The 15726-nt window shown below is 44.1% G+C and overlaps 1 protein-coding gene across 1 annotated transcript in view; it reads left to right on the top strand.

Moving 5' to 3' along the window:
* The window catches only part of cops8 (COP9 signalosome subunit 8), a 33546-nt gene that overhangs the window by 3492 nt on the left and 14328 nt on the right, over window positions 1–15726 (top strand). The window contains exons 3-4 of the mRNA XM_055637676.1: window positions 9122–9170; window positions 14560–14692. Coding sequence (XP_055493651.1) covers window positions 9122–9170; window positions 14560–14692 — 182 coding nt within the window. The remainder of the gene's footprint in view (window positions 1–9121; window positions 9171–14559; window positions 14693–15726) is intronic.

Raw genomic sequence — 15726 nt, 5'->3', positions numbered from 1 at the left:
CTGTCCCGGTGAGTTACTCCAGCATTTTGGGTCTATCTTCGGTTTAAACCAGCATCTGCAGTTCCTTCCTACACTTTCCGCTGTACCTTGGTACACATAATAATAATAATAAAAAACTTAAACCTAAACTGGTGGCATGGTGGAGCAGCGGTAGAGTTGCTGCCTTACACCACCAGAGACCCCTGTTTGATCCGGACCATGGGTGCTGTCTGCACAGAGTTTGTACGTTCTCCCCTTGACCTGCATAGGTTTTCTCCAAGATCTTCGGTTTCCTCCCACACTCCAAAGACGTACAGGTTTGCAGGTGAATTGGCTTGTTATAAGTGTAAAAATTGTCCCTAGTGGGTGTAGGATATTGTTAATGTGCGGGGATGGCTGGTCGGTGCAGACTTAATGAGCCGAAGGGTCTGTTTCCGTGCTGTATCTCTAAACTAAACTGAAACCAAAGGCCCAATTGGGTCAGATTAAAAAGGTTTTTCTGTAAATTGATATGTTCATATTTATTGACTTGCAATATTCATTGCACATGGAACAGCACAGCATAGTTACAGTTAGTAAAGCACATAGTTCTGGTGTAACTCAGCGGTTCAGGCAGCATCTCTGGAGCGGATAAGTGATGTTTTCGGCTGGGGTCCTTCAGTTTCAAATTTTACTCAAGATTCTCGCATCTGCGGTTCCTTGTGCCTGCAGCAGATGTCAAGACCTTTGGCGTACTGTGTCTGTGCCGATCAATTTTGAAAGGTTACGCTAATCTCCTTTGCCTGCATGTGATCCATATCTCTCCATTCCCTTCATATCCATGTGTTTATCCAAAAGCCTCTTAAATGTCATGATTGTATTTGCCTCCACCATCGCCACATGCAGTGCGTTCAGGCAACCATTACTCTCTGGAATAATAAAATTTGCGCCACACATCTCCTTTGACCTTTTCACCGTGGGGGGGGAAAAAGGTTCTGTCTGTCTCCCTATCTGTGCCTCTCATAATTTTATATACTTCTGTCAGGTCTTCCTCTGGCTGCAGAAAACAATCCATTTGTTCAATCTCTCCTTATAGGTAATTCTCTCGAAACCACACAGTATTCCAGTGAACTTCTTCTGCACTCTCTTCAATGCCTCCACATCCTTCTTGTAATGGGGCAAATAGAACTGGAAATGTGGCCCAACCAAAGTCCTCGAGGGATGCATCATGACATCCTGACTTATACTCGATGCCCTGACAGATCAAGGCAGGCATACTTTATGCCGCCTTTATCACCGTCCACTTGTGTTCCCACTTTCAGCTACGGACTTGGACCCCAAGATCCCACTGTGCATCAATACGGTTAAGGATCTTGTCACTAATGCATCTTTTCCCTTTGTATTCAATCTTCCAAAAAGTAAAACATCTCGCACTTGCTCGGATTAAAGGGCAGCAGAGCTGGTTGAACTATGGCCTAACAGCACCAGAAAACCCGGGTTTGATCCGGACCTTGTATGTGTGGGGTTTGCGCATTATCCCTGTGATGCATTGGTTTTCTCTGGGTGCCCCAGTTTCCTCCCACAGCCCCAAAATGTGTAGGTTTGGAGGTTATTTGGGCTCTGTAAATTTCCCCCTAGTGTGTAGGGAGTGGACAAGAAATATCCTACCTATTGCAACTGCTTATTTCTGTTCCACAACTCCCGCACCATTACTACTATTCATGAAAAAGGCAAGGACAGACGATTTTCAAATACTTAATTAAAATGCTATAGTCATTGGAAGTGGTGGCGCTGCCTTGCAGCTGCGGCTCTCCTGCAGTCCGTTTGTCTTTTCTGTTTTTGTTTTCTCTTGTCCCGTTTTTACAGTTTATTTTGGTTTATTTTGTTGCGTATGTGTGGGAGGGGGTGGGTGTAACATGTTTTTTGACTTCCTTCGGGGGGGATGCGACCTTTCTTGCCGTATCCCCCATGTCCGTGTCCGTCTGCGCTGAGGCCTATCGCGGAGCTGGCGGCCTCCAACTGGGACCGACCTCGAGGCTGCGGAGGCAGAGCCAGGACTTACTAAGACGAGGCTGGCCGACTTCGGGGCTGTGGTTGTGGTGCGACCCAACTTCCGACCCGACTTTGGAGGCTCGGCCGCGGGCCAGTGGACAGCGTTATCGGGAGCTCGAGTCCTGTTTTCCAGAGCTCCCGCGACTACAGCTGCGTCCGCTGGACTGGAGGATGGCAGCTTTGGCAGCTTCGACCGCCCCGGGCCGCGGAGTTTGAACCGGCCCGTTTGCGGAGCACGGATTCAGCCGCGGAACATAATTACCATCACCCGGCGGGGTCACAACATTGGAGGCTTGGATTGCCTCAGCGCAGAGGGAGAGCAAGGAGGGAAGAGACAATAACTTTGGGACTTTAAACTGTGTTGAGTGTTTGTTATTTATTCCATGTTATGACTGCAGGCTAAACCATTTTGTTGCACTGAAAAGTGCAATGACAATAAATTGAATCAAATCAAATTGGGATTTCTCAATTTGAATTTTCTGGAACCTCACGAGGTTACTAGGTTTTAAATCATTCATGTGGCAACCAACCCACCCCTTCACCTATATCCATTTATCATTTGTCAGGTTTTGGCCTGGGCTCCAACCTCTTTCCCAGCTTTCTGCCCCACCACAATCAGTCAGAACATCTTAAGATCATGTGATAGGAGCAGAAGTCGACCATTCGGCCCATCAAATCTACTCTGCCATTCAATTGTGGCTGATCTATCTCTTCCATTTTCTTGCCTTCTCCCCATAACCTCTGACACGCGTAAAGGAGGGGCCGACCCAAAGCATCACCTCTCCATAGAACGTAGAATAGTTCAGCACATGACGAGGCCCTTTGGCACACAATGTCTACGTCGAACATGGTGTCAAGCCCAACAGATCTGCCCGAACACAATCCATATTCCTCCATTTCCTACATACCCATAAACTTTCTGAAATGACACTATCATATCTGCCTCAACCACCATCCCTGGCAGTCATTCCAGGCACTCACCAGCCAACCTCCGTATAAAACATAAACCTGTCCCATACGTCCATCAAAATTTGACCCTGTCATGTTGTAGCTATACCCTCTAGTATTTGATTTTTTTAAATCCTAGGAAAAGGGTTCTGATTGTTTACCCAATCTATGCCTCTTATAATTTTTATATACTTTATTCAGGCCTTCCCTTGACCACTGACATGTCATGTCACTATGAGTCAGAAAGGTCAGGGGACATATGTTGTCAGGATGTAAAGGAATGAAGGACGAATAAAATAAAGTGTTTATGTTCAGTGGCCTTGAAGTGTGTTTATTATATTCAGATCAAGACGAGGATCTGACTTTGGCGACAAGGATGAACTCGTAATTGTTTAGTTCAACTTTTGAAACCGATATGGCATTTCCCAAAGCAGCTGTAATTAGAAGTTTGAATTTATTCAACCCGAGTGGGGAGGCGAGTGTTGTGAGTGCAAAGTTTGAGGCATGGATGGAGGAATTTTGACTCCTACGCAGATAGCTTAGGTCTGCTTGTTGAAGGAGCAACGCCGGTGTTGCTCACACGACGGACGGAGAGCACTGCTATTGTAATGGAAAGCTAATGGAACGTTGGCCTTCATAACAAGACGATTTCAGTATAGGAGTTTCAGTATAGATTTCAGTATAGGTTCTTCTGCAGTTGTATAGGGCTCTGATAATACCACATCTGGAGTATTGCATGCAGTTTTGGTCTCCTAATTTGAGGAAGGACATCCTTGTGATTGAGGCACTGCAGTGTAGGTTCACAAGCTTGATCCCTGGGATGGCGGGACTGTCATATGAGGAAAGATTGGGATTTTATTCACTGGAGTTTAGAAGGATGAGGGGATATCTTGTAGAAACATATAAAATTATAAAAAGAGCAGACAAGCTAGATGCAGGAAAAATGTTCCCAATGTTGGGAGTGTCCAGAACCAGGGGCCACAGTCTTATAATAAAGGGGAGGCCATTTAAGACTGATGTGAGAAAAAAAACTTTCACCCAGAGCGTTATGAATTTGTGGAATTCCCTGCCACAGAGGGCAGTGGAGGCCAAATCACTGGATGGATTTAAGAGAGAGTTAGATCGAGCTCTAGGGGCTCAAGGGATATGGGGGGAAGGCAGTCATGGGTTATTGATTGGGGACGATCAGCCATGATCGCAATGAATGGAGGTGCAGGCTCGAAGGGCTTAATGGCCTCCTCCTGCATCTATTATCTATGTTTCTATGTACAGTGCTGGAACTTCAGTTTGGGAGACTTTTAAACACTTCCAGAGCTGTTGCTGCTTTGAAGAACCATTATGTGGTGCAAACAAATGCTACATTTCAATTACATGTATTCTGGCAATCAACGCTATGAGAGGGGGAAAGCATTGCTCAGTTTGTCACAAGATTGCGTCAAGTTTCAGAAGGCTGTAACTATGGAGCTGAATTGGAGAATCAAATCGGGGATCAGGTTGTACAAAGTTACAAATCAAATGACTTAAAACACAAGTTTAAAAAATATATTTTTATTAGAAGCAAACATATTATGGTAAAGTGTAGTTACATATTATAGTAAAAAAAACTTTTCATATACAACACTCGTACATTATTAACATTTTCAACTGTCGATTAATTCTGCTTCTAGTGTTTTTTTATATAGATAGAAAGAGAGAGAAAGAGAAAAATGAATTACAAATATCAAAAAAGAGAAAAGATGGAATGAATTACTTATAATACGTCATTGGAGATAGGTTCGTAGATGACAAAGTATGACTTTTCATCTAATCCTGAGTTTAAGCTTCAGTTGGGTTTTCGTGCAGGGCCAATCTATCCCTTCAAATAGTTAATGAATGGAGCCCATATTTTAACAAAAAGTTCTTGTTTGTCCATTAAGACAAGTCTAATTCTTTCTACATGTAGGGTCTCCGACATTTCCACAATCCACATTTTAATTGTGGGGGTTATAGGGCCTTTCCAAAATATTAATATTAGGCAGTTTCTTTGGCTTGTGAGTGTTAAACTTTGTTCTGATATCCCAAGTATTATTAATTTTGAGTCTGGATCCAATTTAGTATTAACAACTTCAGAAATTATTCCAAAAATATCAGTCCAGATATTTTTAATTTTTGTACAATTTGCAAAAGTATGTGTTAAATTGGCCTCTAGATGCAGACATTTATCACAAATAGGAGAAATATGTGGGAAGATTCTATTTAGTTTTATTTTGGAGTCATGTAATCTGTGTAAGACTTTAAATTGTATTAAAGCGTGTCTGGCAAGTTGATGGAGAAATGTGACACGCTAACATTAGGGGAAACTGAAAATTGCCAGTTCATTTGAAGCCATAGAGACCCAGTTTCAGACCATGCGATTGGATGGAGGAAGCCACGTTAACAAGATGTTCTACTGGCAGTTGCAAGGGACATGGATGTGGTGAGGGTCATTCCAAAGCTGGAGATGACTGTGTGTTAGATGTGGGAATTTTTGACATTTTGCCAAGGAATTATGCTGCCAAGGGCCAAATGTGCAGAAAGTGTGTGTGGGGGGAAGACCATTTTGCAAAGAAGTGTCGAGTCCCAGGCAAACCAAAGAGAGATGATGGAAAAACACATAGATTTGGAGGAAGAGGGCAGAGAGGTGGATACTATCAAAATTTACGGCAAGTTGATGAATGTTCGAGTGACGAGACACGGATGGATGCAGGATTTGCTTTTGCTATCAACAATAAGCACACAAAGGTGGCGGTGAGAATTGAAGGTGTGGAAGTAGACATGATAGTAGACTCGGGAAGTGATAGCAACGTTATTGATAGAGCACTGTGGGAAGATTTAAAATGGGCTAGGATAACATGCACTTCGAGGAAGTGTGAGACAAATTTGTATCCTTCTATACCATCAAAACCACTCCAGACGGTTGGAAGTTTCAAGGCAGAGGTGCAAGCAGGTGATAGGCACACTATGGCTGAATTTGTAGTTATTAGGGGATAACTTGGGTTGGCGCCTTGGGATCCTGGTGCTATGTGAAAACTTGCTATCCAACCTGTCTACGTTTACGTCCAACTAACAACAGAGGTCCCAGCATAGATCCCTGTGGAATTCCACTGGTCACAGTCCTCCAGCACATACGTCACCCACAACCCTTTGTCTTCTTTCAGTCAGCCAGTTCTGAATCCATACGATCCACTCACTGTTAATCCTCTGCATCATAATCTTCTGGATCAGCCTATCATGAGCAACTTTATCTAATGTCTTAGTAAAATCTATGCAGACAACTTTCACAGCCCTACCCACATCGATCCTCACTCCACTTTCGTCACCACTTCAGGTTAGTAAGATATGACCTGCCATGCACAAACCCATGCTGACTGTCCCCAGTTAACCCATTTCCTTCCAAATGGTAATAAATCCTATCCCAAAGAGTCCTGTCCAATAGCTTCAGTATCATGGACGTGAGATGCACCAACCTATACTTCCTTGGATTCTCTCTACTTCCCTTCTTAAATAAAGGAACAATAGCTACACTCCAGGCCTCTGGAATCATGCCTCGGGCAAGATAAGATGCAAAGATCTTTGTCGAACTCCGGTAATCTCCTTTCTTGCACCTCTCAATAATTTTGGATCCACCTTAATGACCTCGTACTACAAGATGGCACCCAACCCAGGCGACTATTTACGTGCTAGTCAGATCTACAATCACATATTACTATCACTCCACGCTTTTAAATCCCTACTACAACAAGGTTTCTTACTTTACCTGTACACTGTGAATGGCTCGATTGTAATCATGTATTGTCATTCCGCTGGCTGGTTGGCACGCAGCAGAAGCTTTTCACTGTACCTCGGTAAACTAAAGTAAACACAAGTGTTCTTCACACTGATCTTGCTGTCCTCCTTCGTGGAAACAGTTGCAAAGTACCTCGCTAGCATCCTCAGACTCCAAGCTCAAATTCAGTCCATTATCCTTCAGCGGCCCTACTTCCTGCGTGGTTTGTTATTTATGTCGGTGTGAAATGCTTTGAGATTTTCTTTAATCCAACTCACCAAAGTTATTGCACGGCCCCTTTTTGGTCCTTCTAATCTGCCTTTCTCTACATTCCTCAATATTCCCTGTCTTGATTCCAACATCCAGAACCAGGGGCCACAGTTTAAGAATAAGGGGTAAGCCATTTAGAACGGAGATGAGGAAACGCTTTTTCTCACAGAGAGTTGTGAGTCTGTGGAATTCTCTGCCTCAAAGGGTTGACGCTTTCAAGAGCTGGATAGGGCTCTTAAAGATAGCGGGGTCAGGGGTTATGGGGAAAAGGCAGGAACAGGATACTGATTGGGGATGATCAGCCATGATCACATTGAATGGCGGAGCTGGCTCGAAGGGCCAAATGGCCTACTCCTGCACCTATAGTCTAAACATAGAAAATAGGTGCAGGAGTAGGCCATTTGGCCCTTCGAGTCTGCACCGCCATTCAATATGATCATGGCTGATCATCCAACTCAGTATCCTGTATTCCAGAGATTTACCGCTCTCTGTGTGAAAAATGTTTTTCTTATCTCGGTCCTAAAAGATTTTCCCCTTATCCTTAAACTGTGACCCCTTGTTCTGGACTTCCCCAACATCGGGAACAATCTTCCTGCATCTAGCCTGTCCAACCCCTTAAGAATTTTGTAAGTTTCTATAAGATCCCCCCTCAATGTTGTAAATTCTAGTGAGTACAAGCCGAGTCTATCCAGTCTTTCTTCATATGAAAGTCCTGACATCCCAGGAATCAGTCTGGTGAACCTTCTCTGTACTCCCTCTATGGCAAGAATGTCTTTCCTCAGATTAGGAGACCAAAACTGTATGCAATACTCCAGGCGTGGCCTCACCAAGACCCTGTACAACTGCAGTAGAACCTCCCTGCTCCTATACTCAAATCCTTTTGCTATGAATGCTAACATACCATTCACTTTTTTCACTGCCTGCTGCACCTGCGTGCCTACTTTCAATGACTGGTGTACCATGACACCCAGGTCTCATTGCATCTACCCTTTTCCTAATCGGCCACCATCCAGATAATAGTCTACTTTCCTGTTTTTGCCACCAAAGTGTCTATTGTCTATATTGATCATTCATGCACTTCCTTGGGTTGAGACAATGAAATTCACCTGGATGCCAGTGAAACTAATACAATGACTAAGGTGGGGGAGAGACAGAGTGAGAGGCGGTGCAAGGGTTACTTGAAGTTAGAGAAATCAAGATGATCACGAGAAATCTGAGGTGCTATTCCTCTAATTTGCATGTGGCCTCGCTGGCAATGGAAGAGGCCCAGGACAGAAAGGTCAGTGTGGGAAGGGGAATTAAAGTGTTTGGCAACCAAGAGATCATGTCGGCCCAGGCGGACTGAGTGAAGGAGTTCAGCAAAGCAATCGGCCGGTCTGTGCTTGGTCTCGCCGATGCTAAGAGTCCACACCTGGAGCAATAGATACAATCGAAGTTGGAGGAGGTGCAAGTTAATCTCTGCCTAATCTGAAAGGACTATTGGGCATCCCTGGAAGAATCGAGGGAGGAGCTCTAGGGTCAGGTGTTGCATCTCCTGAAGGTACCTGGGAGGAGGTGGTTTGGGTGGGAAGGGATGAGTTAAGCAGGGAGTTGCGGAGGGAACGATCTCTGCAGAAGGTAGAAAGGGGTGGACTGAGAAGATTTGACTAATGGTGGGATCCAAATATTTCCAACTGTGAAGGGGTTGTTCATGCTGAATGATCGTTCCACCAGTCATGAGATGGGAATTCTTTCAGCCTGTCTTTATCTTGCTCAAGTACCAACCCGTTCATTGGTCCTGGGTCTACTGCACCTCTTCATTCCTCCTGATTGTATGTCTACTGGTGGAGGTTGACTATCAGACACACAGTAAATCTCCATTGTATGAGGCTGTTCAACTATTTTCAATCCTGGAGTTTTCATAACCGTATAAAAGGCCAATGCTTCCTGAACTGCCCCATATGAATGGTCGCCTTGATTACAACAGATTTCGTCCTCTATCACCAAAGTCTGTTATAATGAAGTCTGTCAAACGTTGGTTTACTGTACTGCTGTGTATTTTGTGCTTTAGTTGTTTGCAAGGTACAAATGATGCATCAAACAACATGCTGTTTCTGTTCATTATTCCAGGAATACAGCAAGATATCTCTGGAAGAGAATACCCCAAGCCATCAAAACTGTGAGCACACTAGCATTTCTTTCTGCACTGCTGTTAGTCTAAAAAAATAGATTGCATGTGTATGATACCTTTAGTGTGTAATGAGGCACTTAATTAGCACACAGTTAAATAAAACTTTAGACTGAGCAACATTACAATATACAAGAAACTTCATAGTCAAAATTGGTTAATGTTATTAGTTTAAACAAAGGAAATCATGGCTTGATACAAGGATTGTGACATAATCTGGCTGTTAACATACGAGATATGACGGTAAACACACGATGGCAATCATTTAAAGAATTAATGCAGAGCTTACACTAAAGATCCCAAAACCCAACAGTAAAAGTGATCCAGCAATGTCTGAAGAATGGTTCTGACTCAAAACATCTCTTTGACCTGCTAAGTTACCCCAGCACTATTTTGTAAACCAGCATCTGCAGTTCCTCGAGTCAGTAACAAATGCTGGCTTAAAGGGCCGAATGGCCTACTATTGTCTATAGTCTGTTGACTGAGATTTAAGAAATTATATTGTGGAATGTGGATATGGAACCGAAAGATTAAATACTTTATTTCCTGGAGGAAACATAAATCCTGGAAGGGGTAGAGAACAAGTTTGAGAGTGATCGGGAAGCTGAAATACTAGTTATAATAAATGTATTGGGAAAAATTATCAAGACTGAAAGCTGATGACATGCATCTCAATGTTTTGAAAGATTTGGCCATGGAAGTAGCTGATGCACTGGCTTTCACTGTCCAAAGTTCACCGTGGAAGGTCCCCATAAATTGAAGATGTCAAATGTAACCCACTATTTAATAACGGAGGGACTGAGAAAATAGAAGACTGCTATCAAGTTGGCCATGTACCAGTCGTAGTACTAAACCTCAAATCTGATAATAAAGAAATGGCGGTAGGGCACTTAGAAAATAATAATAGGATCCACAGAATTAACAGATGAGTGGAATTAGGAAATCTAGGTTATCCATGTAGGCAAAGGAAATTATTACTTAACTAATGTTGCAGTGCAGAGGGATATGGATGGCTTGGTGGATGAAATGGGTTAGCATGCAAGTGCAGCAAGTTATGAGGAAGACTATATGATTGTTGGCCTTTGGTGCAAGCAGTGTGGGGTGTAAAAGTTTTAAAGCTATTTTGCATGTCACTGTCACAAGTAGACCTGGAATACTGCAAACAGTTTTGGTTTCCATCGTTCAGTAAAGGAGATTCTTGCATTAAGGGCGATCCAATGCAATGAATGCAACCAATTCTTTTATTTTGTATTTTAAAAAAATATATTTTTATTAGAATCAAACATATGGTAAAGTATAGTTAAGTTACATATTATAGTAAAAAAACTTTTAATATACATCAATCATACATTATTAAAATTTTCAAGTCGATTAATTCTGCTTCTAGTGTTTTTTTATGTATGAATGCAACCAATTCTGAGGGAGTTTCCTCACTTGGTTGCTCCTTTTAGAAGGAGTATTTAGAATAGGCGGCCCCCATTTTAAGACTGAAATGAGGAGCTGCTTTTTTTTTCATTGGAAAACTATCCCAATGAACTGTTGAGGCTGAGATTTGCAGACAGTTGAACCATAAAGGTATAAGTAGATGATGAGAAGGTAGTCACAAAATGCTGGAATAACTCAGCTGGGACAGGCAGCATCTCTGGAGAGAAGGAATGGGTGACGTTTCGAGTTGAGACCCTTCACCAGACTGATAGTCCACCGAAGGTAGTTACAAAATGGTGGAGTAACTCAGCTGGGACAGGCAGCATCTCTGGGGAGAAGGAATGGGCGAGGTTTCGGGTCGAGACCTTTCTTCAAGTAGGGTTGTGATGAAGATTGGATCAGCCAGAATACTGAATGTTGGAGCAAGCTCGTGAGGGCAGTCACCTTAATTCCTGCTTCTCTTTGCTATATTATATTTTTTGAGGTTGGACCAAGCAGAATAGATAAGTAGGATTATGGTATTTAAACTTTGAAAATTCCTTTGATAAGATACCCTACGAGGTTATTAGGCAAATTAGAGCATGTGGAATGGGACAAATATACTGACACGTATTGAGGATTGGTTAATGGAAAATAGAATGTAGGCATCAATGGGTTATGGTTGAGATGGGAGTCTATAAAATGCTTCTGCTGATTCTCTTATCCACTCAGGTTGAGACTTCTTTAAAAAAAAATTGTTTGCTATTCTTGCTATTGAGGGAGTGCAGCGTAGGTTCACAAGGTTCATTCCCGGGATGGCGGGACTGTCAAATGCTGAGAGAATGGAGCAGCTGGGCTTGTACACTCTGGAGTTTAGAAGGATGAGAGGAGATCTTATTGAAACATATAAGATTGTTAAGGGTTTGGACACGCTAGAGGCAGGAAACATGTTCCCGATGTTGGGGGAGTCCAGAACCAGGGGCCACAGTTTAAGAATAAGGGGTAAGCCATTTAGAACGGAGATAAGGAAACACTTTATCTCACAGAGAGTTGTGAGTCTGTGGAATTCTCTGCCTCAGAGGGCGGTGGAGGCCGGTTCTCTGGATACTTTCAAGAGAGAGCTAGATTGGGCTCTTAAAGATAGCGGAGTCAGCGGATATGGGGAGAAAGCAGGAACGGGGTAGTGATTGGAGATGATCAGCCATGATCACATTGAATGGCGGTGCTGGCTCGAAGGACCGATGGCCTACTCCTGCACCTACTGTCTATTGTCTATTTTAAAATTTTTCCAAGATTAGATGTAAGACTAATCAGCCCATAGATATGTTTTTTTTAGCTTCCCAGTTTTAATGAAGAGATGTTATGCTGGCATTTTTCCAGTCATCCTGTGTTTTATTAGAATCTAAGGATTTTTGGGAAGATGCTAACTATTGCTCCAAGGCTTCATTTCGACTTAATTGAGCTCTCCGGTTGTATAATCTTTAACAAACATCTGTATTGTTAAATTTCTAATTTCCTAATCTTTCCCAGGTTTAATCTCTTTGCTATTGGCGATTGTCCTTAAACTATCTAAACCATCAGTGTTGGAATTCCCTACATTATCCTGCCTGTTAATATTCTACTTTATCCTCCTTTATGATTCTTCTTAAAACCTGACATTTTGACAATATTTTCATCACTCCAAATATTTCCTTCTGCAGCCGACATCTAATTTGATGTGATATTACGTCTGTGGAACATCTTGGGATGTTAATTTCCTCTTTCAAGGAGTATCTGAATACAAAAAGTTGTTTTCATTGAAGTACTTGGCACTCAGTTCAATAGACACTGGGAAATTTGTCCGAATGTACAAGTAATAAGCTAGCACCAAACACACATTGCCCAACTGCAGAATTTTATCTGCAAAATGTTGATAACATCACTAGAATATCATCTGGATTCTCCCGGGTCCTACTGCTCCCCATTTCCATCTGGACCTCACTACTGACACCCCACTGGCTCATGCTGCCCTTCCCCTCTATGCCAACCGTGTCATTTCTCCTCTATGCCACCCCTGCACCACCCTTAACTCTTGAGCCCCCCTCATCCACCCACAGAACCTTCCCCACTCCACCCTCTGCTCTCCTCCGAGCCCAGGTGTGACCACAGTCCTTACCCCTATTTGGTTTTCACCATCTGCCCCATACCTCCTACTCTCGGATGCAGAATGAAGATTCCTTTGGTCAATTCGTCCCTTCCCACCCAAACCAGGTACTTTCCCTTGCAACCACAGGAATGCTACTCTTGTGGCTTTACCTCCCCCTTCGACTTCATCCAAGGACCCAAGCAGTCTTTCCAGGTGAGGCAGGGGTTCACCTGCACCTCCTCCAACCTCATCTATTGCATCCGCTGCTCTAGGTGTTAACTCCTCTACATCGGTGAGACCAAGCGCAGGCTTGGCGATTGCTTCACCCAACACCTCCGCACAGTTCGCATTAACCAACCCATACCTCCCAGCGCCTCAGCCCTTCAACTCCCGCTCCCATTCCGTATCCGACTTTTCTTTCCTGGGGCTCCGCCAGAGTGAGTCCCACAGCAAATTGGAGGAGCAGCACCTCATATGTTGCTTGAGTAGTTTACACCCCAGCGGTATGAACATTGACTTCTCCAATTTCAGGTAGTCCTTGCATTCTCTCTCCTTCCCCTCCCCCCCCCAGCTCTCCCACAGCCCACTGTCTCCGCCTCTTCTTTTTCTTCTCCCCCCCCCCCCCCCCCCCACCCCACATCAGTCTGAAGAAGGGTCTCGACCCGAAACGTTCCATAGATGCTGCCTCACCCGCTGAGTTTCTCCAGCATTTTTGTTTACCTTAGCTGGGACATTGCCTTTGTGTCCCTCTGCCTATACCTCAACGTGTTCTGAGCCTGTCATAATGTTGAGCTCTTCTGTTGCCTCCCAGTAATGACCACTTCTGTCGCCAACATTCCTCCTCCTCATGGACTTTCCCTGCCTTGCTCTGCTCTCTTTGGAGCTTTTGATTTCTGAACTATTGTTGCTGGCACAACATCGACTGTCTTGATGTGTAGGAAGGAATTGCAGATGCTGGTTTAAACTGCACAAAATGCTGGATGTTAACAACTCAGTGGAGAGAAGGATTGGGTTGCGTTTTTGGTTGAGACACATCTTCGACTATCTTGACGTCTCCACTCCCCTTACCAATTCTAATCTCACCCCCTCTGAATGCGCAGCCCACTGCTCGCTCAGTAACAACGCCATGGTTATCAAACCCACCATCAAGGGAGGTGCTATTGTAATCTGGCAGGCTGACCCCTACCACCCCGAGTCCAGGCGCCAGCTCTTGGACTCTTCATTCCAGCTCTCGGACTCTTCATCTTGGTCATGGCCTACAGGCGAACACTAGACCATCATCTCCCAGAGTGTTCTTGATATCATCATCTGCGGCAATCTCTCCTCCACAGCCTACAACCTAATAGCTCCCCAGCCCTGCACTGCCCGCTTCTATCCTCTTCCCAGAATCCACAAACCGCACTGGCCTGGCAGTTCCATTGTTTCTGGCCGCTGCTGCCCCACAGGACTCTTCTCCAAATATCTTGATTCCATCCAACTTACCAATAACCAACTTACTGGCCTTTGTCCCACCAACTAGCTATCAACCCCCGCCCCCCCCCTTCACTTATGTCCACCTATCATTTGCTGGACTTAGTCATGCCCCAACCTTCCATCTTCACACCCTCCACCACAATCAGTCTGAAGATTGGCCCCGCATGAAACTTCACCTGTCCATGATCTCCAGAGATGTTGCTTGACCTACTGAGTTCTACCAGTTCTTTGTGTGTTATTTACCACAAATATGAAGGCAGAATGAAGTCGAGTGTCGCCCACTCGGAGGCTTTGATGTTTTGTTGTGCGTTATGTAACGCAATCCTTTGGCGTACCTTCCTGCATATTTTAACTGTCTCTTTCTCTCTCATCTTTTAGGCTAATCCTGAGCTCGGGGCAATATGGTCCGTGGGGCAGCGTGTCTGGCAAAGAGATTTCCCGGGAATTTACACAGTAATTAGCTCGCATCAATGGTCTGATACCATCCAGCCTATAATGGAGGAACTAAGAGGTAAGATCGTTACCAGTGTTTGGGGGGGGGGGGGGGGGGGGGGGGGGAATAAATATTTTGGCGGCGAATCTGAAATTTGGAACAAAAATGTGCGAGTCTAACAAACGGATTGTGGAAAAGAGATAGTTTGTCAACTGAGATTTTCCACTTATCTGAGGCTAAATTGAAAATCTAGCTCCACAGAACTCCAGCCAAAAAGGGGAGCTAGTCTTGGAAAGGAGTGTTTTATTGTTGTATGTTCCAGACGGAACAATTAAGTTCTACACAACAGAATATGTAAACATTGTCATTTTAGTTTAGTTTGGAGATCCAATGGGCTTTACCGAGTAGTGTGTTTCCATATCTTTTTGTGTGGCTGCAAGTAAGAATTTCCAAATGTTCTGTTTCAGGACATATGGCAATAAAACATAACTCTCGACTCTTGTGCCCCAGAAGATGGACTCTTTTTTCCTTTTTTTTTAAATAGGTGCAGGAGGAGGCCCTTCGGCCCTTCGAGCCAGCACCACCATTCATTGTGATCATGGCTGATCGTCCCCAATCAATAACCCGTGCCTGCCTTCTCCCCATATCCCTTGATTCCACTAGTCCCTAGAGCTCGATCTAACTCTCTCTTAAATCCATCCAGTAATTTGGCCTCCACTGCCCTCTGTGGCAGGGAATTCCACAAATTCACAACTCTCCGAGTGAAAAAGTTTGATCTAACCTCAGTGTTAAATGGCTTCCCCTTTATTCTAAGACTGTGGCTCCTGGTTCTTGTCTATCCATTAGTCATTAACTATCCCTTTACTTTCTTTCCCTTTAACTCTGTCCTTGACTATCCCATTTGACACCCCACCCCCCTTACTCAGTTTAAAACCACCCGTGTAGCAGTGGCAAACCTGCCTGCCAGAATGCTGGTCCCCCACCTGCAGTTCCCCCTTACTCCAAAACAGATCCCAGTGGTCTAAGAATCCAAATCCCTGCACCAGTTCCTCAGCCACACATTCAGGTCCTGTATCTCCCTGTTCCTGCTTTCGCCAGCATGAGGAACAGGA

Source organism: Leucoraja erinacea, chromosome 7, assembly GCF_028641065.1.
Source record: "Leucoraja erinacea ecotype New England chromosome 7, Leri_hhj_1, whole genome shotgun sequence".
NCBI classification, from domain to species: Eukaryota; Metazoa; Chordata; class Chondrichthyes; order Rajiformes; family Rajidae; genus Leucoraja; species Leucoraja erinaceus.
The sequence above is the reverse complement of the archived record's forward strand: the minus strand, read 5'-3'. Positions and strand labels throughout refer to the sequence as shown.